The sequence below is a fragment of the Chiloscyllium plagiosum genome, chromosome 11 (genome assembly GCF_004010195.1).
Source record: "Chiloscyllium plagiosum isolate BGI_BamShark_2017 chromosome 11, ASM401019v2, whole genome shotgun sequence".
NCBI classification, from domain to species: domain Eukaryota; kingdom Metazoa; phylum Chordata; class Chondrichthyes; order Orectolobiformes; family Hemiscylliidae; genus Chiloscyllium; species Chiloscyllium plagiosum.
Genome location: NC_057720.1, coordinates 30,409,804 through 30,435,080, shown reverse-complemented (window position 1 = coordinate 30,435,080; position 25,277 = coordinate 30,409,804). Strand labels below are relative to the sequence as shown.

At 40.7% G+C, this 25,277-nt stretch overlaps 2 protein-coding genes across 2 annotated transcripts in view; both read left to right on the top strand.

Annotated features, from left to right (window-relative positions):
- Nucleotides 1-253: 253 nt before the first annotated feature.
- dhcr24 (24-dehydrocholesterol reductase) overlaps nucleotides 254-25,277 on the top strand; it is a 43,953-nt gene continuing 18,929 nt past the window's right edge. Inside the window, exons 1-5 of the mRNA XM_043698996.1 lie at nucleotides 254-575; nucleotides 13,253-13,408; nucleotides 17,932-18,037; nucleotides 20,042-20,160; nucleotides 22,425-22,688. Of these exons, the coding sequence (XP_043554931.1) occupies nucleotides 345-575; nucleotides 13,253-13,408; nucleotides 17,932-18,037; nucleotides 20,042-20,160; nucleotides 22,425-22,688 (876 nt within the window). The 5' untranslated portion in view covers nucleotides 254-344. The remainder of the gene's footprint in view (nucleotides 576-13,252; nucleotides 13,409-17,931; nucleotides 18,038-20,041; nucleotides 20,161-22,424; nucleotides 22,689-25,277) is intronic.
- Nucleotides 5,733-6,112, top strand: LOC122554259 (ferritin heavy chain, oocyte isoform-like). The gene has a single exon (XM_043698997.1). It carries the CDS (start codon nucleotides 5,777-5,779, stop codon nucleotides 6,095-6,097), a length of 321 nt encoding a protein of 106 aa, XP_043554932.1. The 5' UTR covers nucleotides 5,733-5,776; the 3' UTR covers nucleotides 6,098-6,112.

Below are 25,277 nucleotides of genomic sequence, written 5' to 3'. Positions count from 1 at the left end.
ACAAAGTCCGGGCCGGTGGACACAGGCCAGCGTCCGATTGGATGTCAGGGTCGCCAGGACGCACACGCGGGGATCACGTGTACCACCCAGGGAACGGTAGCGCGGATTGGTTGGGGATGGTGTTCCGGGTATGGGGGCGGAGCCTCAGCGTCGGTGGGCGCGGAACGAGTTGAACCAATAGTGAGCGGGATTGGGGACAGAAGGGCGGTGTTAGCGGGAACGGGGCGGTGTGAGGGCGGTAGGGGGCGGGGTTCACGCGGTAGGGGGCGGTGTTGCCGCGCGCGAGGAGGCGGCTGGCTCGGGAGCTCGCGCTGTCAGGAACAACTGGCACGGGCTGCTGGACGATGGAGTCAGTTATTTACCTGGCTATGCTAGTGGCCCTGCTCCTGATCTGGGTCCGCACCAAAGGCGTGGAATACATCATCATCCATCACCGCTGGGTCTTCGTCTGCCTTTTCTTGCTGCCCCTCTCCGTGGTTTTCGATGTTTACTATTACCTCCGTGCTTGGCTGGTCTTCAAACTGTGCAGTGCACCAAAACAACACGACCAGCGGGTCAGGGACATCCAGAGGCAGGTGAGGGTCAGTCTGTATGGAGCAGAGTGTCATTGTACTGTCCAAACCCTATCCAGTGCCAAGTGTGTAAACAATCCAGGGATGACCGCCTCCAGTGCATCCCTGTCTGCCACCCACTAGACCCCTGTTCAGGGTGTTGCACACCCACCTTCAACACCACCACCCAGTATACCCCACCCCCACACCTTGTGCACCCTAGTCCCGTGTGGCCAAAGGGTGCTCCACCCACCCCTGGGTGCCCTCTCTAATACAAGTGCCCCCACCTAAAGGGTGCTCCACCCCTGGGTGCCCTCTCTACTACAATGCCCCGCCCTGTCTAAGGAATGCTTCACCCTGGGTTGCCTATCATTTCATATGAAATCCTTCCCTAGGAGGCTGCATGTAAACTACACCCTGGCATGGAATAGCTAATCTCTGTCTAAATGTCTAAACCCATGCATGATACACTAATCGCACTCAAAAACTGACACTTTTGAGTCTCCCCTCAGCATGGAAGGTAAAATTCTGTTTGTAACCCATAATGAAGTCACATGCTCCTTTCAACTGGAGAAATATAATATTCTAGGGACAAGAACATCCAAGTCCTGTAGAGCATGTATGCATATGAATTAACCAACTTAGGGTCTGGTGAAGGTCAGTGCTGTGCAGTGGATTGTAATACATCCTGGAGACTAATGGTGGTCTGCCTGTGGTAAACTAAGATACATATGACAAATGAATACTGCCTGAAGTAAAGTGAAGTTTCCTCTCCTTACATACAGGCTGCATAATAATGATTTTGACAGCATCATCTGTTCGCTTACAAGGCTGTGGTTTACCAATGAAAATTAATGGTCACAAAAATGATTTCCCTTGAGCACCCTTGGCTCTGTAAATGTTTCCTCCTTAACAATTCTCATGTCAAAATAATTAATTACAGGACAGCATGTGTTGTAAGTAGTTGGTGGTATAACAGACGGTTTTACCACGTTATCAACTATAAAATTCCCAATGTAGGACAATTTCTGAAAATAACATTTGGCTTGTGCAACAGTTAAGTATAGAGTTAATTTCAAGTAGGCATCAATTATGTCTTCATTGTGAATTATGTTTGCTCATCATTATTTCTTATGATTGTCTCATTTTTCAGGATATAAAGGTCTCTGAAAGGAGACAGAGACCAGATTTGGCACATCTCCATCTGGGTTTCCAGGAGGAAGGGATTTTGGAGTTGACTTTATGCTTGACATGCTAATGAGATACTGGATCAGTGGTGCTGCAAGAGCACAGCAATTCAGGCAGCATCCAACGAGCAGCGAAATCGATGTTTCGGGCAAAAGCCCTTCATGAGGAATAAAGGCAGAGAGCCTGAAGCATGGAGAGATAAGCTAGGGGAGGGTGGGGAGAGAATAGCATAGAGTACAATGGGTGAGTGGGGGAGGAGATGAAGGTAATAGGTCAGGGAGAAGAGGGTGGAGTGGATAGGTGGAAAAGGAGCTAGGCAGGTCGGACAAGTCCGGACAAGTCAAGGGGACAGTGCTGAGCTGGAAGTTTGAAACTAGGGTGAGGTGGGTGAAGGGGAAATGAGGAAACTGTTGAAGTCCACATTGATGCCCTGGGGTTGAAGTGTTCCGAGGCAGAAGATGAGGCGTTCTTCCTCCAGGCGTCTGGTGGTGAGGGAGCGGCGATGAAGGAGGCCCAGGACCTCCATGTCCTCGGCAGAATGGGAGGGGGAGTTGAAATGTTGGGCACAGCTTCCTCATTTCCCCTTCCCCCACCAGAATCTGGTTTCCAGCATCTGCAGTTATTGTTTTTACCATGCTAATGAGATAGTTGAGACATTTTAGTGAAACTTCTTCCAAAAGCACTTTGTATTAAGAATAGATTACCATAATTAGATTTCATGAAGAGAATTATTTGAAGTAATACTTTTCACCATCTGTTTTCCTTCATTCTAAGCCAAAGAAAAAGGTGTGGTTTTTCCTTCCATAAATCATTTTGTATTGCAAAGTTGGGTACAGTACTTGTAGATTGAGGCAGATTTAGGTTTTTGTAAAATGGTAGGAGGGGAAAGCATTGTGTGGTCCCTTTAAAAGATCATGTGCTTTTTCTGAGCTTAGAGATTTAAAATGGATGTCTGTGAGCAACAGCAAAATTTGCAAGTACGCAGAGAGCACCCAAATTGAAACATTTGTATCAAAAGGTCGTACAGTTAGCAGGACAAACAGCAGTTTTTTTTCCAAGACAGCAGGCTTTTGAATTTAGCCAATCAATTTGAACAGGTACTTGGATACCAAAAAATCTATTAAATTTAAATCTGATGGTTTTGACAACATAGGATCAATCCTATTGTAAGAAATATTGATATGTCATCAAGGGTATAAAAAGAAGGGGGCAGTAGGACAAAAACCACAGAGCAAGTTGCCATTGCCAGAGCCAACAGCCCTCTGCTCTCAAGAGACAATCGTTGGCTCTCACAGCCTCCTCTTTGTCTTAGAGAAAGCACAATCTAAACAAAAACGGTACCAATGGTACAACCAGTTAATATTCCTGACAGAAGAATTGATGGAGAAGGCACAGAACATTCCAGAAGACATGTAACCCAGCTGTAATTTCAAGAGACTAAATTCTATTTTTTTGAGTGGGACTCATATTTATTGGAACAGAATATCATTAGAATTTTGCTTTATTTAGGAATGGTTAGAAGGGTTTTATTCAGTTTGTTAATAGTTTAGTTAATTTGTTCATTTAGAGTTAGATAAATTGTTACTGTTTTATTTTAAAGTGAGTGTCAGGGATTTATTTTACTTAATCATTAGAGGTTGGAAAGCAGTTTACACCATTTTCACACTTCTTTTACAGATAATGGATGCTCCCCTTTGGTGTTTCAATGTTAGTTCTCAGGGTGGGGGTGGGGTCAACCTCCACTTTATCACATTTGCGAATCTCATTCTGTTTCCTGGTTCTAAAAGGGAAGGTCTCATGGTTCTGAATAATGTCATGGCAACTAGCTGCATATTGGATACTCACCTTGGTGTCATGGTGTTACTGACCTTCTGATCAGTGTCATACCCAAGTCTGGAAATTAGCAAGTGAAATTCCTTACTGTGGGCTAGCTGAGTGGGGGTGGGGGAAGACAATGGATTCCCTCAGCTAACTTGTATATTATGTATTACTGTACTCTAGAGCGAATTATACAAAGAATGGAAGAGCCTTGGGAACAGTTGGTGGGCAGAGAGATCTGGGAGCGCAGGGGCACTGAAGGTTGCTGTACAGGTGGATAGAGTGGTCAAGAAGGCATATAGCATGCTTGCCTTCATTGGACGGGCTGTTGACTATAACAGCTGGCAAGTCATGTTAAGATTGTACAGGATTTTGTTTCGGCCGCATTTGGAATACTGTGTACAGTTCTGATCGCAACATTACTAAAAAGATGTGGATGCTTTGGAGAGGGTGCAGAGAAGGTTTATGAGGATGTTGCCTGGTATGGAAGGTGCTAACTAGAGTCATAGAGATATACAGCATGGAAACAGACCCTTCAGTCCAACCCGTCCATGCCGACCAGATATCCCAACCCAATCTAGTCCCACCTGCCAGCACCTGACCCATATCCCTCCAAACCCTTCCTATTTATATACCCATCCAAATGCCTCTTGAATGTTGCAATTGTACCAGCCTCCACCACATCCTCTGGCAGCTCATTCCATACACGTACCACCCTCTGCCTGAAAAAGTTGTCCCTTCGGTCTCTTATATTTTTCCCCTCTCACCGAAAACTATGCCCTCTAGTTCTGGACTCCCTGACCCCAGGGAAAAGACTTTGCCTATTTACCCTAGCTATACCCCTCAATTTTGTAAACCTCTATAAGGTCACCCCTCAGCCTCCGACACACCAGGGAAAACAGCCCCAGTCTGTTCAGCCTCTCCCTATAGCTCAAATCCTCCAACCCTGGCAACATCCTTGTGAATCTTTTCTGAACCCTTTCAAGTTTCACAACATCTTTCCAATAGGAAGGAGACCAGAATTGCATGCAATATTCCAACAGTGGCCTAACCAATGTCCTGTACAACCGCAACATGACCTCCCAACTCCTGTACTCAATACTCTGACCAATAAAGGAAAGCATATGAAACGCCTTCTTCACTGTCCTATCTACCTGCGACTCCACTTTCAAGGAGCTATGAACCTGCACTCCAAGGTCTCTTTGTTCAGCAACACTCCCTAGGACCTTACCAGGCCTCCAGTCTGAAAAACAACCCTCCACCACCACCCTCTGTCTTCTATCTTTGAGCCAGTTCTATATCCAAATGGCTAGTTCCCCCTGTATTCGATGAGATCTAACCTATGAAGAGAAGTTGAGTAGGTTTGGTTTATTTTCATTAGTAAAAAGGAGATTGAGGGAGGGACCTGATTGAGGTTTACAAAGTCATGAAGGGTATAGACAGGGTGGATAGAGACAAGTTTTTTCCCCAAGGTGAAGGATTCAATAACGAGAGGTCACGCTTTCAAGGAGAGAGGTGGAAAGTTTAAGGGGAATACATGCGGCAAGTACTTCACTCAGAGGGTGGTGGGCGTCTGAAACGCATGGCTATCAGAGGTGGTAGAGGCAGGCATGGTAGATTCATTTAAGATGTCTGGACTGATGACTGAATAGGTGGGGAGCAGAGGGACATAGATGCTTAGGAATTGACCGACAGGTTTAGAGAGTACATTTGGATCGGCTCAGGCTTGGAGAGCCGAAGGGCCTGTTCTTGGGCTGTAAATTTTCTTTGTTCTTTGTGAATCCTGGGGACGTCTGCAACCCAGACGAAATTTGTACTGCAGATGGAGATTAGAGTCAAGATTAGAGTGGTGCTGGAAAAAAATCGATGTTTCGGGAAAAAGCTCTTCATCAGGAAGGGTTTTTCATTTGATGAAGGGCTTTCACCCAAAACGTCAATTTTCTTGCTCCTTGGATGTTACCTGACCTGTTGTGCTTTTCCAGCACCACTCAAGTCTGCAACCCATCTGTACAACTGTATGGCCCAATCTGTGACTGCTTGTTTTGATACCATTACTTATGATTTGGTCAGCTGTCATGTAAAGAGCGTTGGTGCTTTTAGTGATTGGAACTAGGAGAATCTAGATGACTGCAGGATCCTTGATCAGGGTTGTTAACCTGGGCCAATCAGGAAGCCTTGACTGACTATTATAAACAGGGGATTAACACGCTGAGAAACTGATGGAATTCCAGAATAAACGTGGAGGAAGAGTCCTCCTGCAGGATGTCAAGAAGCCAGAGCAGGATGAGTGGGGCAATGGTCTGGCGGCAATGCAGAGAGCTCTGCAGATGGAGAAAGATGTGAACCAGAGTCTGCTTGATCTGCACAAACTCTCCTCTGACCACACGGACCCTCATCTGTGTGACTTCGTGGAGTCTCACTACTTGGATGAGCAAGTGAAGATGATCAAGAAGCTGGGAGATCACATCACCAACCTGAAGAGACTGGGAGCCCCTGAGAATGGCCTGGGAGAGTATCTGTTTGACCCTGGGGGAGAGTGACTGATCTGACTGCAGGGAGTGAGCTGCTTGTGAGATGTATAAAATGGGAGACCTGTAGAGACTCTCTGTAGATGCAACTCATTGTCCTGTGCTAAATGTGAATAAACTGCTCAATATTGAAAAAAAAAATAATCAGGGGATTGTGGAGGGGGTTGTTAGGGCCGACTGCCTGCCCCTCTTCCGTGGTTACGTTAGAGCACAGGTATCTCTGGAGAAGGAGCACGTGATGTCCACTGACACCCTGGAGTTGTTCAGGGAGAGGTGGGTGCCGCAGGGCGTGGAGTGCATTATTTCCCCCTCCAATTCTAGTTTGATTTGATCCCTGCCCTCCCCTTCACTGTTTGACCACACAGCATTGCCCTTTGATGTGAAGGGTACTGCTTGTCACTGGCCACTGGGTGTTTCCTTTCTTCCTGATGGTGGAAATTTGAATAAAGATTCATGCACCTTGTGCCTTACACTGTGCCTCACACCTGCACACACACACAACATGGGTGCTGGGGAAAAAAATAAGCACTACTGCAGTTAGGCAGAAGTGTGGGGGTAATAAGAAAAAAAAATAAACAGGAGTGTCAGAGGTTCTGAAAAAAATTTTAAAAAGAAAATAAGTTCTAAAATAGAATAAAGAGGGGATTCTTCCTGGTGATGGAATATAAATAAAGATTTACACACTTGTTCTTCACTGTGACTGACACATATATACACACACACGACAGGTTGAAAAAAAGAGACAAAATATATAAACCGGGGATTTAGAATCCCCACAGTGTAGGGGACTGACTGTCTGTTGGCTGGCTACAGCCAGTATACTATGCACAAGTAAATAAAGGGTGACTTGTTGACAGGACACCAGCCTCTGCAATGATTTGAGTGACCTGACAATTGTATGTCTGTCCTGCTTTGTGGCTGATGTTACAATGACCACAGTAGCCAACTCATATGGTCCTTTAGGTGTGATGATTCCTTTCATTGTCAGAAACAAGTCTGGTTAGATGACCGTGACTGTAAATCTTTAAAATAGTAGGTTGCAGAGTTACTCTGTTGTCCTTTGGTAAAGTGCATTTTTTTTTAATGTAAAGTGCTTCTGTTGTGACCAATGCTGTCTGCATATTCTCTTTAGGAGGAGGGGGAAAATAGTACTTTGCTGGATTACATCCTTCACCTAAGATGGTATCTGATTTTTCTTTGCTCCACCTTTACTCTGCAACGGTGACAGAGATATACCCATTGGTACAGCTGTATCTGCCAGAGATGTCAACTGTTGATAGAGATGGGAAGGCTTCTGTAAATATTTGAGTGGGTTGAGAATGAAAAAGGGTGTGAATCTTTGTGAAAATGACTTTTTTAAACAATTGACAAGCATTTCCAAACTGCATAAATCATTGTATAAAACTGCTCCATTGCTGTACAAAGTTGCTAGTCAAAGTTTGCAATTCCTAAACTCCTCACTTCAGCCTTTGCCAGTGAAGCTGAGTAGCTGCTGCACTTCAGTTATCCCCTTAGAACCTGAAGTATATTAACCATGAAAACTCAGGAGACATACAGCTGCCTTTATTGCTGATATGCATGAATAAGGCCAGTGGGATTTAGGGAGCAGATTGCCATAATGTTCGAAAACTGAAAAAGAACTCTAAGCTTGCTCTTTTAGCAGCAAAAAACAATTTTCCCACAAAATTATTTACTTAAAGTTAATAATTGAAGCAAAGTTACCCCACGGGACATGCCCTCCCCATCCCACCCAGCCTGCCAATCCCAACAAAGAGCTGCTACTGTCTGCTTCTAGATCCAATGTATTAGGTTTAATTGTCTCAATATTGGGCCAGAAAGATGAAAGTTAACTAATCTCTCAAGAACAAATGGACTAAATCAACAATCTTTCAAGCTAAAACATAACCGTATCCAAATATGTAGGAAATTGTGTAGGGCTAATTCTTCAACTTTTTAAAAAAATGTTGCTTGTGTTTTGTTTGTCTTTGTAGTTCTTTTCTTCTCTCGTTTTGTTGAGCAAGATAGCTATTATATATGATAACCATTTGTATGCCCTTTTAGGCTCTGTTATGATATGGTCTGATTTCAGTACAGTCAACCCATTTTCACATACATATGGTACCCATTATCAGCATTTCTTTCTCCTTGGCATACTGTCATCCATCCCTTTGTCTGCCTAATTGTCATTCTCTTTCTCTGTCTCTGTGCTCCATGTCCCCCTATCTGCTCACTCATTCACCACTCTTCTCTTCCCCTCCCACCTCCTGTCTTCAGCACATATACCGCTTTTTCCTAGCTATTATCAGTTCTGAAGAAGGGTCACTGGACTCAAAAACATTAACTCAACTTTCACTCCACAGATACTGCCAAACCTGCTGAGTTCCAGCAAAATTGTTTTTGTTTCAAGGTTCTTCGTTTTGCTAAGTAACCATATATAGACTTGTTTCCATCTATGCCACATATTCAGCCCTGGCTTGGCTATTCTCACTTAATTTGTTTGTCCTTTGAAACAACATGTTTTGAACAGGATTTGTCCTTGAGGAAATCAGAAAGTTGATAATTCATCTGCAATACCTTTTTTCCTTTTACTGCAGCTCATGCAATAAGCATAATATTTGGTCAAGTTAATAATAATAGGCTAATGGCCCTTATTTCAGTAAAATATTATCCTTCATTTACTGTTCATGCTTTTAACTAATTGAGCTCTTCCCCATAAATGTTTGATTGAGGCACACAAATATTATCATTTAATCATGAGGACAATGTAGAGGGTGTTTGATTTGCATACATACAGGTTTTTATAATATTTTAGGTATAGATTAGGGCTATAATGTAATATTTTAAATCCCTGAGGCTTTTGCTCAGCAAATATAAGCAACTGCAAGCTGACTTGTTAGTATGAAATAAAAGCAAATTAGTGCGGATGCTGGAATCTGAAACCAAAAGAGAAATGCTGGAAAATCTCAGCAGGTCTGGCAGCATCTGTAAGGAGAGAAAAGAGCTGACATGGCATTCGTCCTGCACTCAAATTTACCTTTGAATTAGTAGTCAAACCTACTATTTGAGAAGTTTGCCAATGGGCTACTATTTACTACTACTATTGCCTTGCCTTCACCTGTGAGGTTACAGTTCAAGATTACAAGATTAATCTTATTGAAATTTCAGGAATAGGGCCATAGATATCTGCTGACTGTATTATGATACTGAGATAAGATGCATCAAAGTTGAGAGGATGTGCACTCATAATCACAGAGCTACAACTTTATATTTTGAGTTTTTGCAGTCATCGTATACATCAACATGAAGTATGCTGGTTATAGACTCAAATGTAGGTTGGAAGGGCTTTTGCCCGAAACGTCGATTTCACTGCTCCTTGGATGCTGCCTGAACTGCTGTGCCCTTCCAGCACCACTAATCCTCAAATGTAGGTTACACCAACTTTCTAAAAATTCATTTGTTGTAAGTGTACCCATTGGATACAGATAGTTGGCAGTGATTGCAAGCTAGGACCCACTCTGGGCCCAAATAAAATTTCTGGTTTTAATAGCAGTTATTTATCATTGTATTACTTAGATTGTGAAATATTGATTTTGGAAATACTTCAGGCAAATGTATTGGGAAGTTAATGGAAAAAATTATATCATTTTCCAAATAAGATTATCCTCATTTAGTTTGATGCCTAAACTACCTTCTGGACAGATACCCTGATTTCATAGTTGTAATTGAAAGAGATGTTTGAAAGTTTCAGCCACATTGCAGCCTGTTTACAGTAATTGGGCACATTTTCCTGAATACTGCTATGTGGAATTTAAAGATGGAAAAGCTGCTGTAAAAGCCTTGTGATGAGAATACCTGGAGTTAAGACAGTCAGCCAATGTTTTCATTGATAAAATAAAGAATCCAGAATTTAAATTTTCTTTCTTGAAGCAAAAATTTAATTTACCTTGTGCTACTTTCCCATTCTTTGAAGAGAACTGATTGGCTAAAGTGAAAGGAGGTATTTAACTAGAAGTCCTGTCACTTCTTGAGCTCACTGTTTGGAGGGAGTCTGAATCCTATTAGATTGTTGTTTGTGAAACAGTTCAAAACTGAGCTTAACATGATAACTGAAAAGGATCAATGCAATTTTGATAGACTTGTGGGACAGGCCAAACAAAGACACATGGTGCACTGGAATTCTTAGAAGCTTGGCATTCAAACCGGAACTCCATTAATAAACTTACAGATTTCGACCCCATTTACCAACCTCTCAGAAACAGAGCCGGAAATGATATCACCCACCACAACAAACCAAGACACATAAAAAAACAAGTGGGACAGAACACCGACCCTTCACCAGAGGCTTACTGATGTTATGTAGTGTCGTGAGAAAATGTCTGAGAACAAACCCACCAGTTCAGCGATCAAACAGACAACCAGATCTAATGGTCTAATCTTAAGCTTTTATGAGCTACAGTGCCAGTGAACAAAGCTGTTACATATCAACTTTAATCCATGAACCTCTGTAATCTGAAAATCATTTAATAGGGTAAATGTACTATACATATCTGGGAGAAATAAATATTAACGTATTGTAATTAACAATGTTAACCCATGGCACAATAATAAAGAATAGGGTAATCAGAAAAGTTGAGCCCTCTATTGACATCTGAATATGAAAGTATAAAATGTAAGGTGAGGAAGGACTTTTCAACTGTTAAAGTTTGAGAGGCTTTGAAGTACAGCAGCAATTGGCATTCGGTTGCCTCTTTTATACATGAGTTTGTCTTTCTCCCCCTAAAGATGTTTTTTGTATATTTACCTGAGTCACAGTTAAAATAGTTTACATCCCTGTGTTTTTTAAGCTCCAAAGGTCTTGTGGCACAGTGGATAATGTCCCTGGCTCTGAGTTGGAAGCACTATGTTCAAGTCCCATTCTAAGCATCTTGTTGGCAAAGGAAGTGCATCCCTAACAGAACTAGATAGCTAGATTACCAGTCTCCAAGTTCTTCCAACATTCCTGCTCTTGCCACCTGCCATTTGAGTGAGATATTCCTGGATCATAAGAAATAGGAACAGGAGTAGTCCACTTGATCCCTCAAAGCTGCTCTGCCTTATATAAGATAATAGCCTATCCAACATTCCTCATGTTCACTTTCTTGTCCTTTCCCCATAACTGCTCAATGTCGTACTCATCTAGAATCTAACTCACTATCTTAAATATAAATTATCTTAAATGTACACTAGGTCTCTACCTCCACAGCTATTTGTGGCAAGGAGTTCCAAAGACACTGGACACTGACAGAAGAAATTCTCCTCATCTCTGTCTTAAATTAGCAGCCCTTTACTCGAAGACTATATGCCCTCCTGTCCTAGACTGTCCCATGAGGGGGAGTATCGACTTGGCATTTACCCTGTCAAACTCCCTAAGGATTTGTTCTGAAGAAGAGAGACTTGACCCAAAATGTTAACTCTGCTATCTCCATAGATGCTGCCAGACCTGCTGAATTTTTCCAACTTCTGTTGGTATTTCTGATTTCCAGTGTCCGCAGTTCTTTGGTTTTATTTTCCCTTAAGAATCCTAAAGGTTTCAATGAGAATACTTCTCATTCTTCTAAATTCCAATTAGGGTCCCAACCTGCTTAACCTTTGTTCATAAGATAATCCCTTCTATAGGGGATCATCATAATGAACCTTTTCTGAACAGCCTGAACACTCTTAATCATCCTTGTGATGGAAAGAACATTGAACCCTCTACCATTATTATTATAGTTTCTGACTATAACATGCATGCAAAAGTGCTTGTTATCACAGCATTTTGGACTCCTTGGAGGAGATTGGTTGGTTGGCTCATTTCAGTGGATAAAGTGAGGTCTGCAGATGCTGGAGATCAGAGATGGAAATGTGTTGCTGGAAATGTGTTGCTGGACCTACTGCGCTTTTCCAGCAACACATTTCCATCTCATTTCAGTGGATGGGTGGTGTGGATGAGTTTGGTACTAACAGCATAAAGCTTTATCGTTTTTCCAACTGAGATGGATTTGGGCCCTTCCTATAGTGGAAGGACCTGGCTTGGGACAGAGAAGTGAAAATGTATTAGATTTTACTTTGCTCCTCTGTAAAGGTATCAAAAACTTCCTTTGTAATGATGGATGGTGTAGAAATATTGTTGGAATGCCATTTGCCACCAGCCTTGTGCTATTGTATGGGACTGGCTCAGAGGACCCTTTTATACAAGTACCTTTTCATGTTTGGCTTAAAGAGCTGACATTATGATAGTGTAATACCACCTTTATATTGGTAGCGTCCAGGTCCTGTTATGGGCTGCCTTTGACTGTCTTAGGATTGGATGGGTTGTAAATGAAATGGAGGACTGTGAAATTGGCAGTGACCAGCTCACTCGTGATCTTTCTGATGGAACAAAGTTCATTGGTATGGCAACTAAAGATAGTTGCACCAAGGACAATTTTCCGAGAATCCCTTGCAGTGATATTCAGAAACTATAATGACTTACCACTGTCAGCCGTAGCTATCAGTATTTGTGACGAACACTAGTTTTTACCTTTTATATTCATCTATATCAGAACCTCCTAGATGTTTTTAGAAAATAATAAATGTTCTGAATGTGATCGTGTAAGCTGACTAACTACCTTGTTTTCAGGTAAATTGTTAAAATGGCTGAGTGGAATACAAATCTTGCTTTTGCCTTTCCATGAATCATTTCTGTATTAAACAGAATCTTTTGGATAAATTGGACATATTGAATCTAATTTCAAGTGTTTTATTTTTGGCTGTATATGATCAGAAAATAAATTGGTCCAAAATATTTGCTAGGTATATTTAAAATCATTTTGACCTCCATCAATTTCTTATTTGCGAACCAGTTAATTATAACTGATCATGATGTTCAGTAATGATTTGGCAATTTTGATCTCAGGATAATCATCTGAGTTCTTAAAAGAGTTTCAGTGCAACTAATTCAGCCATAATGATTGTGTTTGAGTTTAATGATAAGTGATGGACATAATGTAGATTTTCAACAATTGTAGAATGCTGAGCTTATTCTAAAAGTATAATTTCAAGTAATAATTTGATGAGCTCTATTTCTACCATATGAATTAAATTTGACTTGTTCCTTGTTGAAATGAAGACTGCAATTTGCTGACATAGTTCTGTCTCTTTAAATAGGTACGCGAATGGAAAAATGAAGGAAGTAAAACATACATGTGTACTGGCCGGCCAGGTTGGCTGACTGTATCGCTTCGGGTTGGCAAATATAAGAAGACACACAAAAATATCATGATAAACTTGATGGACATTTTGGAGGTGGACACTGAGCAACAGGTAGCTTGACCTTGTGACAATAAAACAAAATATAAAAATCTAAACAACCCTGTTTCAGTTAAGCCGATTTACTGAATTGGGTTTTAACGTTCATAGTAGTAGTGTTATTATGATTCTGTCAGCAACACTCTTGCCTGAGGTTTAAAGTTCTTAAACTTTTACAATTGAGAAAATTTATACTTTGTGGCCATTTTAAGTTTGCATGCTTAGCAAGTTCTAGCTGCATGTACCCTTGTGTTTTGTCACTTGACCATATTTTCTGGGCAGTTTGCTTATGAGTAAGCATGTGATTGGCTCACTATCTTGTCTATTTTGCTCGAGAAAAAATGTGAATTAGTAAGCGTTAACTATTAAAAAAGTTAACGCACGGTGGCACAGTGGTTAGCACTGCTGCCTCGCAGCGCCAGAGACCCGGGTTCAATTCCCGCCTCAGGCGACTGACTGTGTGGAGTCTCCCCATGTCTGCGTGGGTTTTCCTCCGGGTGCTCCGGTTTCCTCCCATAGTCCAAAGATGTGCAGGTCAGGTGAATTGGCCATGCTAAATTGCCTGTAGTGTTAGGTAAGGGATAAATTTAGGGGTCTGGGTGGGTTGCGCTTCGGCGGGGCGGTGTGGACTTGTTGGGCCGAAGGGCCTGTTTCCACACTAAGTAATCTAATCTAAACAAAAAAGTTGAGTACTAAACCACCATAATGTAAGATAAGGTCGGTTTGAAATGGCTTTAACTTTTCTTCAGCCCAACATTTCTCATTGGAACTAAATTGCTAGAGAGAAATGTAGGGTACAAGTCGTGTGTTTCCTAATGGACTAACAGAAAAATTTAAGGTTATCTCTCTAGACAGCAGTTTAGAATGGCATTAGCAGATATTTGCAAGTATCATTTGAGGATTTTGAGAAGAAATAAATACAAAAGTGTTAGTTTTCACAAAAAAATGGTGTTGAAAATGCTACAAAAACAAAATTAACTACTTTAGGCCTTGTTAAAAGTATGCAAGGCACTAGTAAGACCATACCCTGAATAATGTGAACAGTTATCTAAGGAAATACATAACAGTATTGGAGGCAATCCAGAGAAGATTTGCTAAATTGATTCTAAAGTTCGTATTAGGAGTGCTACTATGATTCAGTCATCAACACCCTTACCTGTTTTTTAACATTTTAAATTTTTTTTAAAGTTGAGTAAAATTTTGTAGATCCTAAAATGGAATGACAACTGATTTGTGAAGCTGAATTATGGTTTTTAACTAATTTGGAGATTTACTTTGTGTAAAATGCAGACTTGATATTGACCTACCCCATAAGTGATTGTATTTTAATAATCTTAGCAAATTGTGAGCTGAATCCCTATAAACCTTATTGTTCTGTAATCTCCTGCTTCTTCTGATCCCAAAAGATTTGGCTGAAAAATCCCCTTGGTATAATGGCCCATGTTCTACGGGGTTTTTAAAAAGGTGACTGCAAAGATAATGGATGGATTAGTTTTGATCTTCCAGAGATCCCTAGATCCTGGAATGGCTTCTGTGGATTGGAAGGAAGTAAATATAATCCTGCTGTTTAACAGTTGAGGGAGAGAGAAAGGAAGGAACTAGTCAGTCTGATGCCAGTTGTAAGATAAAGCTATAAAATATAGGAACAGAAGTAGGCCATTTGTTCCATCATTTCTTCTCTGCCCTTCACTGAGATCATGGCTGATTTGAGCCTCCTCAATTTCACATTCCTGCTTTATCCCTGTAACCTTTGATTCCCTGACCATTAAAACAAAAGTGTCTGTCTCTTCCTCGAATATACTTAACAACTCAGTCTTGACAGCCCTCTGCGGTAAAGAATTCCACAGATGCACTAACCTCTGACAGGAAAAAAAAGTCAGCCTCATTTCTATTTTAAATGGGTCACTCTACCCCTTACCCTGAGATTAGGTCCTCATCCACAAAGAGAAACAACTTCTCTGCATCTATCCTGTCAAGCCCCCTGAGAATCTTCTGTTATGGTTCTATTATGTATCATCTCATTATTCTAAATTCCAATGAATATAATCCCGATTTACTTAAAAGCTGTTCATAACAAAATCCCTCCATAACTGGAATCAACTAAGCGAACCTTCTCTGGATTACATCTAATACAGTTACTTATTTCTTTCGATAAGGGGACCAAAACCGTTCACGGTTTTCAAGGTATGGTCTTTCTTGTGCCTTGTATAGTTTTAACAAGACCTACATATTTTTATACCCATTCCCTTTGAAATAAAGGCCAACAATCCATTTTCCGTCCTGATTATCTGCTGAACATGGATGCAAGTTTTTTTGAGATTCATGCATAAGGACTCCCAAATACCTCTGGTGTTGCAGTTTTCTGCTGCCTTTCTGCATTTAAATAATATTCAGCTCTTTCATTCTTCCTGCCAAAGTGTATAATCTAACATTTTCCGACATTATGTTCCACGGGCCAAATTTTTCCCACTTAACTCCTGTCTATATTCTTCTGTAGACTCTGTCATTCTCACTACTTGTCTTTCTCCTCCATTTTTGTGTGATTCTCAAATCTGGTAATAGTATATTCACTTTCATCATCTGTCAACAATGTACACTGTAAATAATGGTGTCCTCCACACTGATCATTTTGGCACTCCGTTAGTTTCAGGTGCCATCCTAAAAATGTCCCTTTTATCCTAACTGATTAGTTATCCCATCCTCTATCCATGATGATGTTATGAAATAGCCATATGTGCAATGACTTGGTGGTAACAGGTTGCTTTCCTAGTAATCATGGTGTTCTGTTTTGATTTTATAAATAGGAATAGTGTTTGACCAATCTATTCAAGTTGAACAGTGTCACCTGCAGGTTGTTGGGAGCCAGTGGGTGTATATTTAGGTTTTCAAAATACACTCATTAAGAAGTTTGTTACATAAGGTCACAGAAATCTGAGATTAGGATTCATGTTTTTCAGTCTGATTAGATTAGATTAGATTAGATTAGATTAGATTAGATTAGATTACTTACAGTGTGGAAACAAGTCCTTCGGCCCAACAAGTCCACACCGACCCGCCGAAGCGTAACCCACCCATTCCCCTACATTTACCCCTTTACTTAACACTGCGGGCAGTTTAGCATGGCCAATTCACCTGACCTGCACATCTTTGGACTGTGGGAGGAAACCGGAGCACCCGGAGGAAACCCACGCAGACATGGGGAGAACGTGCAAACTCCACACAGTCAGTCGCCTGAGGCGGGAATTGAACCCGGGTCTCTGGCGCTGTGAGGCAACAGTGCTAACCACTGTGCCACCGTGCCGCCCACAATATACTGGTACAGGCTGAGGAATGGTTCGCAGATGGAGTAGAAGTAAATAGATGATTTTAGGCATGGCAAAGCACACTAGGGGAGTGCACAAGGAATAATGCTTTGACCTCTGCTATTTACTTGGATGAAAGGGACCAAATGTAATATATCTAGGCTGACTGTGCAAAGGTTGGTGTGAAAAAGATGTAAAGAGGCAACAAAGGGATATAGACTGGCTAAATGAGGCGAAAGATGACAGATCGATCATCGAATTTGGAAGCATGAACTTCTCCACCTTGGCTGGAAGAATGAAAACAGGATTTTTTTTAAACAAGTCAATGTTTGTGTTCAGGAAGCTAACGTTACAGGGACAAGAAGCTGTGGGATGAAAAAAATTGTGTTTTAGCTTTTATGGAGTTTTTAAGAGACTAAATATAAAAGTTAATAAGGTTTTCTGCAATTATCTAAAGGTACAGATATCACAGTACTACCAGACCCATAGGGTTGCTTTGTCATTAGAGAGAGAGACACACACACACTAGTAGTGGTTTAATCTGAAGGTCACAATGCCTCCGGTGAGGGGAGAGGTTAAGGAGAGTCTTTCGTAGTAACCCCAGCTAGCGTGGGAATTGAATCTACACTGCTGGCATCACTCTGTATTGTAAACCAGTCATCCAGCCAACTGAACTAAACCAAGCCCCTTCACTTGGATTACCACGTACAGTTTTAATCTCCTTACATAAGGATGTCTATGCCTTAGCTGCAGCGATAAACAGCAGCTTTTGAGCCAGATATTAGCTATATTTATTGAAATTTGTAACACAGTCAGGTTTATTTTAACCTATCAGTTCTTAAGTGTGAACACATTAACTTTAATTTAAAGTGTTCTATCTAATGCAAGATAGTGTCTTGAGCCACTGCATAGAAATAATGCATTGGCATGGGCGTGGGCATAAAGTGCATTATTTAACAATAAGGTTCGTGGTCAGAAGTTGCACAGTCCCTGAAGGGGGAAACCAGCGTCCACACAGATTTTCCCCATCAACAATGGGAAAAGGGAAAGAAAGAGTAGAATACTGTTGGTCAATCAGCTGAGTGAATTTCAAATTACCCAATTTCCTTTTTCTTTTTAATTGCCTGGGCATCAACTTAGGCATAAAATTGCTCTTGTTAATGAACTATTATTTATTTCACCTGTGAATTGTTTGAAAGAAAGCAAATGCTGTTTTCACTGGTATTTCTTTTGCAGGTTGTCCGTGTGGAACCATTGGTTAACATGGGTCAGGTGACAGCACTTCTGAATTCAATTGGCTGGACTCTTCCAGTGGTTCCAGAGTTGGATGATCTCACCGTGGGTGTGTAGTTTCCAAGTCAAAATAATATTGATAATGATTGTGAATTTGCCCATTGTGAAAGCTTTACTGTTTGGTACTTGCGGCTTTCAAGGACTGGCTTGCCAAGTACGTTTTTCAGTTGCGATCTGCTAATGAATAATCAGCTTATTTTTGTATTCTTGTTGAAATTGTAGTTATTAAAATGTGGACCTAGTTGTAGTTAAATATGTGCACTGTCTAGTTATGTGGTTAGAGCATATTTTGCCTTAAGTCTTTACTCCCCACAAATTGAATTAATACATCAATGATTTATGTTGGTGAGCCCGAGAAAATCTCTTACAGGTTGAGTTGGGTCTGTGGTGTTTGTCACATCTGGGCTGTACACTTATTAATATATATACTGTCCCTTCCTGAAATACTGGCCATTTTCTCCCAAGTACAATGCACGATGTCTACATTGCAGATATAATATACCTGCCTGATGGGCAAGTACAGATTACACCTGCAGGTGTAACATCTGTAGAGACAAAGGCAGAACTGGAGATGGAAGCTGTGAATAATACTAGGAATAAATGGGAGTGCATTCCTGCATGAAGTTAGTTCTAAGTGAAGATGCCAGTATGGGGATGAAAGAGAAGACCAAGGTTGAGATGCCCCAGGTATACTTTGCATGGCCTTAGGGTGTATTCCTATTGCTACGACTTTTGGCCCCTAGCCATTCTGCCATGTCCCAACAGGTTCTGCTGTTGTGCTGACATCCTGTGAGCCTTCTGTTCATTTAAGTTCATATGGAGTTACTGATGAAAACCACTGATGTTATTGGCCTGTGAACTTTCCATGAAAAAGAGACCAGCAGCTAATTTGTTCAGATGCCCTTCCTGTGCCAGGTTGGTGAGGAATAATGTTGTAAGATGGAAATGCAATACGATTCCCAATTCCACCTTACACCACTCAATCATGTCCATCCACACTGTTCCTGTCATGACTGGATTAGGGTTAATATAAGCCTTTAAAATATTTATCACACCGTGTAGACAGACTTTTTTTTTAATCCTGAGTGAAAGGGGAACTTCAAAAGTATTCTAAGAATTACTTTAAAAAAACATTTTGAGAGCTCTTCATTTCTAGATCTTTTTCAAATCATGTAAACTCTTCGAAAGATAGTGAGATGTCAGCCATTTGGATTCTCCTTCCTTGTTTAATGATAATACATAAAGCTGCTGACTTAATTGAGTTATTGCACTGCTTGTTGGATCCCTGTGTTAACTGTTACATTCTTACAAATGGTACAACTATCCTCTACATGTAGGTGAAGGGTGTAAAAATCACCATTTCAGCAGTTAAGTGCAAGTGTAAAAGTCCATTGGGGACCTTTTTGACTTGCTGCCAGGTAAAGCCCTTATGGTAAATTGATGGATACTTAAAGACCTCAACTCACCGCTAGTTCAATTGGGTAAAGTAACTGCCCCTTGCCCTCGCCTCTGAACCCCTCCTACCATGACATCCATTTCTGCAACACCCAAAAGAAAACAGTACCTTTTTTGCATTTGTATCTGCTGGGTCTCCAACAATGACCTCTCGGATCCAGAAGCTGCCATCCTCTGGTTAGTAACTTCTGATGAGGTGGTACTTCACTCTAGAGGCTCATGATTCACTAAGAAGCTGACTGGTCAATTTCCCATTGGTGAGGGTATGGAGTCGGTTGGTCCTGAAACCATCTTCACCTTCATTTAGTATATAGGCACTCCTTCATCAGTGTGAATTTGATGATTAAAGGCCTTATTCCTAAAACAATTATTAGCACTTGATAACATGTTACAAACCATCAGTGATCAAAAATTAGCATGAATGAATTGATTGTTGCTTCAAACACCATTGGTTCAATTCAATTTCTTACATATTGCAGTAGCTACTCAATATAGTTGATGCATTTCACCAGTTGTTTGTGTAATTGGTCTTGTTGGTGTTTTAAAATACCTCCTGAACTTTATAAGATTGAGTCTCTAAACAAGTATCTGTTTTCAGGTGGCCTCATCATGGGAACTGGTATTGAGTCTTCGTCCCATATTTATGGTTTATTCCAAAACATCTGTGTAGCTTATGAATTGGTCCTAGCTGATGGGAGCTTCATTAGATGTACAGAGGTATGAAGTGACAGCATTTTTTACTTTCCTGTCCAGGTATAACAATGTTTATAAGTTATTTTTTGAAGTCTATTTTGATGGCAACTGAAATTGAAAGCGGTTGTTGTTCATTAGTAGTGCAAACCCTTTTTCTTTCTCATTCATTTTTCTTCTGTTTCACTATTTTTAAAACAAAGGCCCTGAAAGATATCTTCGTTAGGAATTGACCTTTTTGTTTTTCAATTATTGTATCAGTTATCAACATCATGCACTTTTAATTTAGAGTCCATTGGGTTTGATTTTCCTCAACCACCACACTCCCCCAGAATGAAGGTCAGTCAGAAGCCAAACTGTCCCAAAAGTCTGACCAATAGTCATGACACACTGTAGGTTGTTTAAGAGTGGCACTTTACTTGCTCAGTGGGCAGAGGTCCTGTCCTGAGAAGCTGCCAAGCAATCTGATTGACTGACTGGCAGCTCCATCATTGTCAGAGCTGATGCTCAGTAGTGGGCACGGCTGGCTCTGCAGGAAGAAGCTCAAAAAAATCATGGCTGCACCAGAGGTCCTTGATTTTAGAACAGGAGGAAGTTTAGAGCCAGAGAGAAACTCAGGGTTTGGATTTCCTCAAGGAGGCATTGCAGAAAGAAAGCAAGATGACATGTTGGCGGGGTCTGCTGGCCTCCTTCCCATCTTTTCTCATCTAGGTCATAATAAAATGGACTAGCCATTCCTTCCAACTGCCCACTCCAGACGTTTTATGTCTCAGCAGTATATTATCACCAGGCAAATATGCCTAAAAATTATCCATAATTATTCATTTAAATATAGGGATGGTCTGTTGATCTCAGCACTGTCCACATGGTATATCATGGGAATGAGCATGAAGGTGGTGAGCCAATAACCCAACCTACTTTGTGTGTGTATGTCTGCCACAATCGCACCCAGCGGGGCACATAAAATTCAGATCGACTGACTCGAATAATGTTTCTTATACTATTCTACTATATTGTTTGAATATAATTAAATCAAGCTCATCTGTCATGGTGGTTTAAGTGGTTATTAAAGATCCTGTGCTTCAACTCAAAGAGAAAGGAATTCTTCTGATGCCCTGGCTAGCTTTCCTTTCTTAACCAAAAGCAAATTGGGTCAATTTGTCAAAGTCCAGATGTTGTTTATATAAATTTTCTGACATAAAATTGTCAAATAATGCAACATAGAAGGAGACCATTTGGCTTTTCAGCTATCAAATTAATCATATACCCTTGATTTTTCTCCTGTGAATTTTTCACCTTTTAATTGTTTCTCCAAAATCCTTTTAAAGATTACTATTCAACCTGTTTTAACTACCATATCAACAGTCCATTTCAAATCATAATGAGTCACTGTGCACAAATGCCTCTTTCTTTTTTGCCCTTTATCTTTAAATTGCACCGTTTGTTTACTGATCGTTCTGCCACTGGAGACAGATTGTCCATATATATTCCTAGCAAAATCCTTCATGATTTTGAACATTGTACCAAATCTCTACTTGGCCTTACTGCTGAGAAAAATTCCAGATTCAAGACAATTTTGTACCTCAGAATAAAGAGGGTCAGATTTTTGGTCACCTCAGGGTATAAGGAAATGGACAGGAATTTGGAATTGAGTTTGAAGATCAGTCATGACCCTCTTGAATGGTGGAGCAAATTTGAGGGTACATGCTCCTCTACTGCTATTTCTAACTTTATTGAATGTGTAGTGATTTCAATATTTGGGAGCATTTCTCAATGGCTATCTAAATGCAAATGCATCTGCAATTTGTTTTTAAAATTTTTTTTAATGATTGCTACAATGTTGTGTTTTTGGGGACCCTGGTGTAGTACAGATGGTGTATTACAGCACTATTACATGGTGCTTGCACTAAATCACCCATCATTTCAATTTCATTTGAGTCCCAACAGCAGGTATTTTTTCCAGTATCTCTGCGGTTACTAGCTGTTGAAGAACAGGCACTCTTTGACTTCCCTTGTTGTACTAGGCGCTACGTTTAGAGTGATTACTATGTTCAGTAGAGATTGAGGTGAAATTCCGTCTCTCAACACTACCGGAATCTGTATAACTTTGAGGAGGCTAAATGTCTATAAAATTGTTTGGTGGTACAGAACTTGAATATTTTTGTGAAATAGATTGTTCAATGGTTTAAGTTTGAGTTAACTTTGGAGATGTGTTAAAAAATGAGGATGCTAATCTTTCTGAAACATCTCTGACTACTGTACTAAAACAATACTTTCTCTCTCGTCCTCAGAAAGATAATCCAGACTTATTTTATGCTGTGCCTTGGTCATGTGGTACTCTCGGATTTCTTGTTGCAGCAGAGATCAAGATCATTCCTGCTAAGAAGTATGTACGCCTGCAGTATCAGCCAGTGCAGGGCCTGAAGAAAATCTGTGAAACATTCAGTAGAGAATCCCAGAACAAAGAAAATCATTTTGTGGAGGGCCTTTTGTATTCACTGGATGAAGCTGTGGTCATGACTGGAGTGTTGACTGATCTGGCTGAACCAGATAAGGTAAATTGGGCTAACAGAGAAACCAAAGAAAGGTGACTATACAACCCATCTAGCTTTTATTTAGATTAAAGTATAGAGCGTGTTTTGAATATTTTCCTTCCTTTTAACCATCTTTCCATATTAAGTCAACATTCTGTTCTGAGTTGGGCAATTAGGTATTCATGAAAACAAAAGTCAGATATATTTTTAACGATATTTATTCAGCAGTTTCTGATTATTGCCTCCATGACTTCAATCACAGCATCGACAATATCAATGAGGGGGTTAGGTTCTTTTCCTGAGGTTTCTTACACAAGATGTAATTCATACACACCAACTTCTACAAACAGTTAAAATTTATTAAAGCTTCTACAAGCTGGGTGACCCTGTTTGACCCTCTTTGCAGGCGTGTGAAGTTGATTCAAAGTGAGGGTCTGAACAAAGAAAACACATCCTCTTTACACAGGTCAGTCGGTAATGCTTTCAGATACTCTGGCCACTCCCCCATAGACACATGCCACTCAAGACAATCCACAGCCATTCCCTCACAGTCACATTACTCCAGGTATAATGGTAGGATGAGATCATCCTCTGAGATCATGTGCATGTAAATGCCCTAATCTTGGGGAATCGTTATGCAGACGATTTCCTGACTCTGTGATTCCCGAAGACAATGTAGATATGATAAACCTAGCTTCAGGGGATGGCTAGAAAGCATTTCTGAAGAAAGAGATTGAATGATAGTTTAATTTGATAATTGTAGGGGGAATAGTAGCAAATGACTGTTTAACTGGAATGGAGCCATCCACATTCTTGAATGAATGTCATTCCTAGAATGTTCAGTCAGTGCAGTTTAACTCTTTAATATTAATTTAATCTTTTAATGTTACATTCCTCCCTTTTTATCATTCCGTGATAACTACCTAGATGGGACTACCACCTTCTTCATAAGAATCTTACTGCCAGTACTTAAGCAAATTATTGACACACAACATGCAGTTATTATAGCAACAAGAATTACTAGTCTGTGCAGTAAATAGAATTTGCAGAATCCTCCCATGTGGAAAAAAAAGTTCACCAATAAAGTTTTAAATCCACAGTACGTAATGACCACTCCACACCCTCCAAGTTGAGTGGAAATGAGCCCGTTCTCCAAAATCTCCTTCAATAAAGTCCAACCTGAAAACAAAATTGAGTTTGTCTTCCTATATCACTCCACGAAGATATCTGAATTCTTGGATAAGGGCAGATAAATAGATAACAAAACTAGCGAGACTTCCATCCTTGAAGAGATGCTTCAGATGGAGGATACCAGCGCATCTGAGTATGCAGTGCAGCAGCAGGCTAGGTGAACGCAGCATTCTTTGCTGCTTCTGCTCCCGCTCTGTTGTTAAATGTATCAAAGCCAACTGGCTGTTTTGATGTTAGCTTGATCGGTGAACCTCCATATCCCTTGAATGATTGAAAGAGAAGGTAAAACGTACGTGTAACATCCATAGGAAGGCCACTGACCAAAAGTGTACAGACCTCCTCTTCACTGTTGTTAACTTTTTCACTTTGCTCATGACTGGGGAGTTGATTGATTCAGTTGAATCAGGTTGTGGAAAGTTGGGTGATGGTCCAAAGCGTGCTTTACCTCTGCATAGAGAAACTCTAGAGACGATTTTAGCTGCTGAAAATATCTTTGCATTTCCTGTCTCATTATTTCCTTGCCAAGGTGGATATCAGTATGAAGTTAGTCACACATTTAGCTACACTAAATTGTGTCTGTCTATTTCAACATTCTCCGTCATCTTGAAGTCTGTTACTCTGTTCACTGTTTATGACATTATCAAGTTTTATACAATCCACAAACTTCTAAATTGTACTCCCTAAACAATTCACTCAATTATAATCAACAATCAGTGGTCCTCAAATCAAACCCTAGGGGTACCTCATTCAGGTTATTCAAAAATTATTTTCCTTTAACAAATTAATACTTGGCTACTAGGAAAAGTATTTCAAAAATCTGGAACAGCAAGAAAACAACAAAATGTCCCTGTGCTTTAGCCATTTAAGAGGCAGTTTCAGTTCAGATTTAGATCTCAAATACTTAGAACATAGAACATAGAAGAATACAGCGCAGTACAGGCCCTTTGGCCCTCGATGTTGCGCCGATCCAAGCCCACCTAACCTATACTAACCCACTATCCTCCATATACCTATCCAATGCCTGCTTAAATGCCCATAAAGAGGGAGAGTCCACCACTGCTACTGGCAGGGCATTCCATGAACTTACGACTCGCTGAGTGAAGAACCTACCCCTAACTTCAGTCCTATATCTAACCCCCCTTAATTTAAAGCTATGCCCCCTCGTAATAGCTGACTCCATACGTGGTAAAGGAGACCAAAACTGCACACAGCACTCCAGTGCGTAACTCAAGGGCAGTTAGGGATGAGCCTGACCTGGCCATGAAAGAAAAAAGAAAAACATTACCAGCACAGATCATAGAATCCCTTCAGTGTGGAAGTAGGCTATTTGGCCCATTGAGTCCATGCCAATCCTCACAAAGACTATCCCATCCAGACCCACTCTGTTACCCTGTCCCTGTAACACTGCATTTCCCATGG

Coding starts and splice junctions, on each gene's coding strand:
- LOC122554259 (XM_043698997.1), top strand. CDS start 5,777: ATGGAATTCCAGAATAAACGTGGAGGAAGAGTCCTCCTGCAGGATGTC.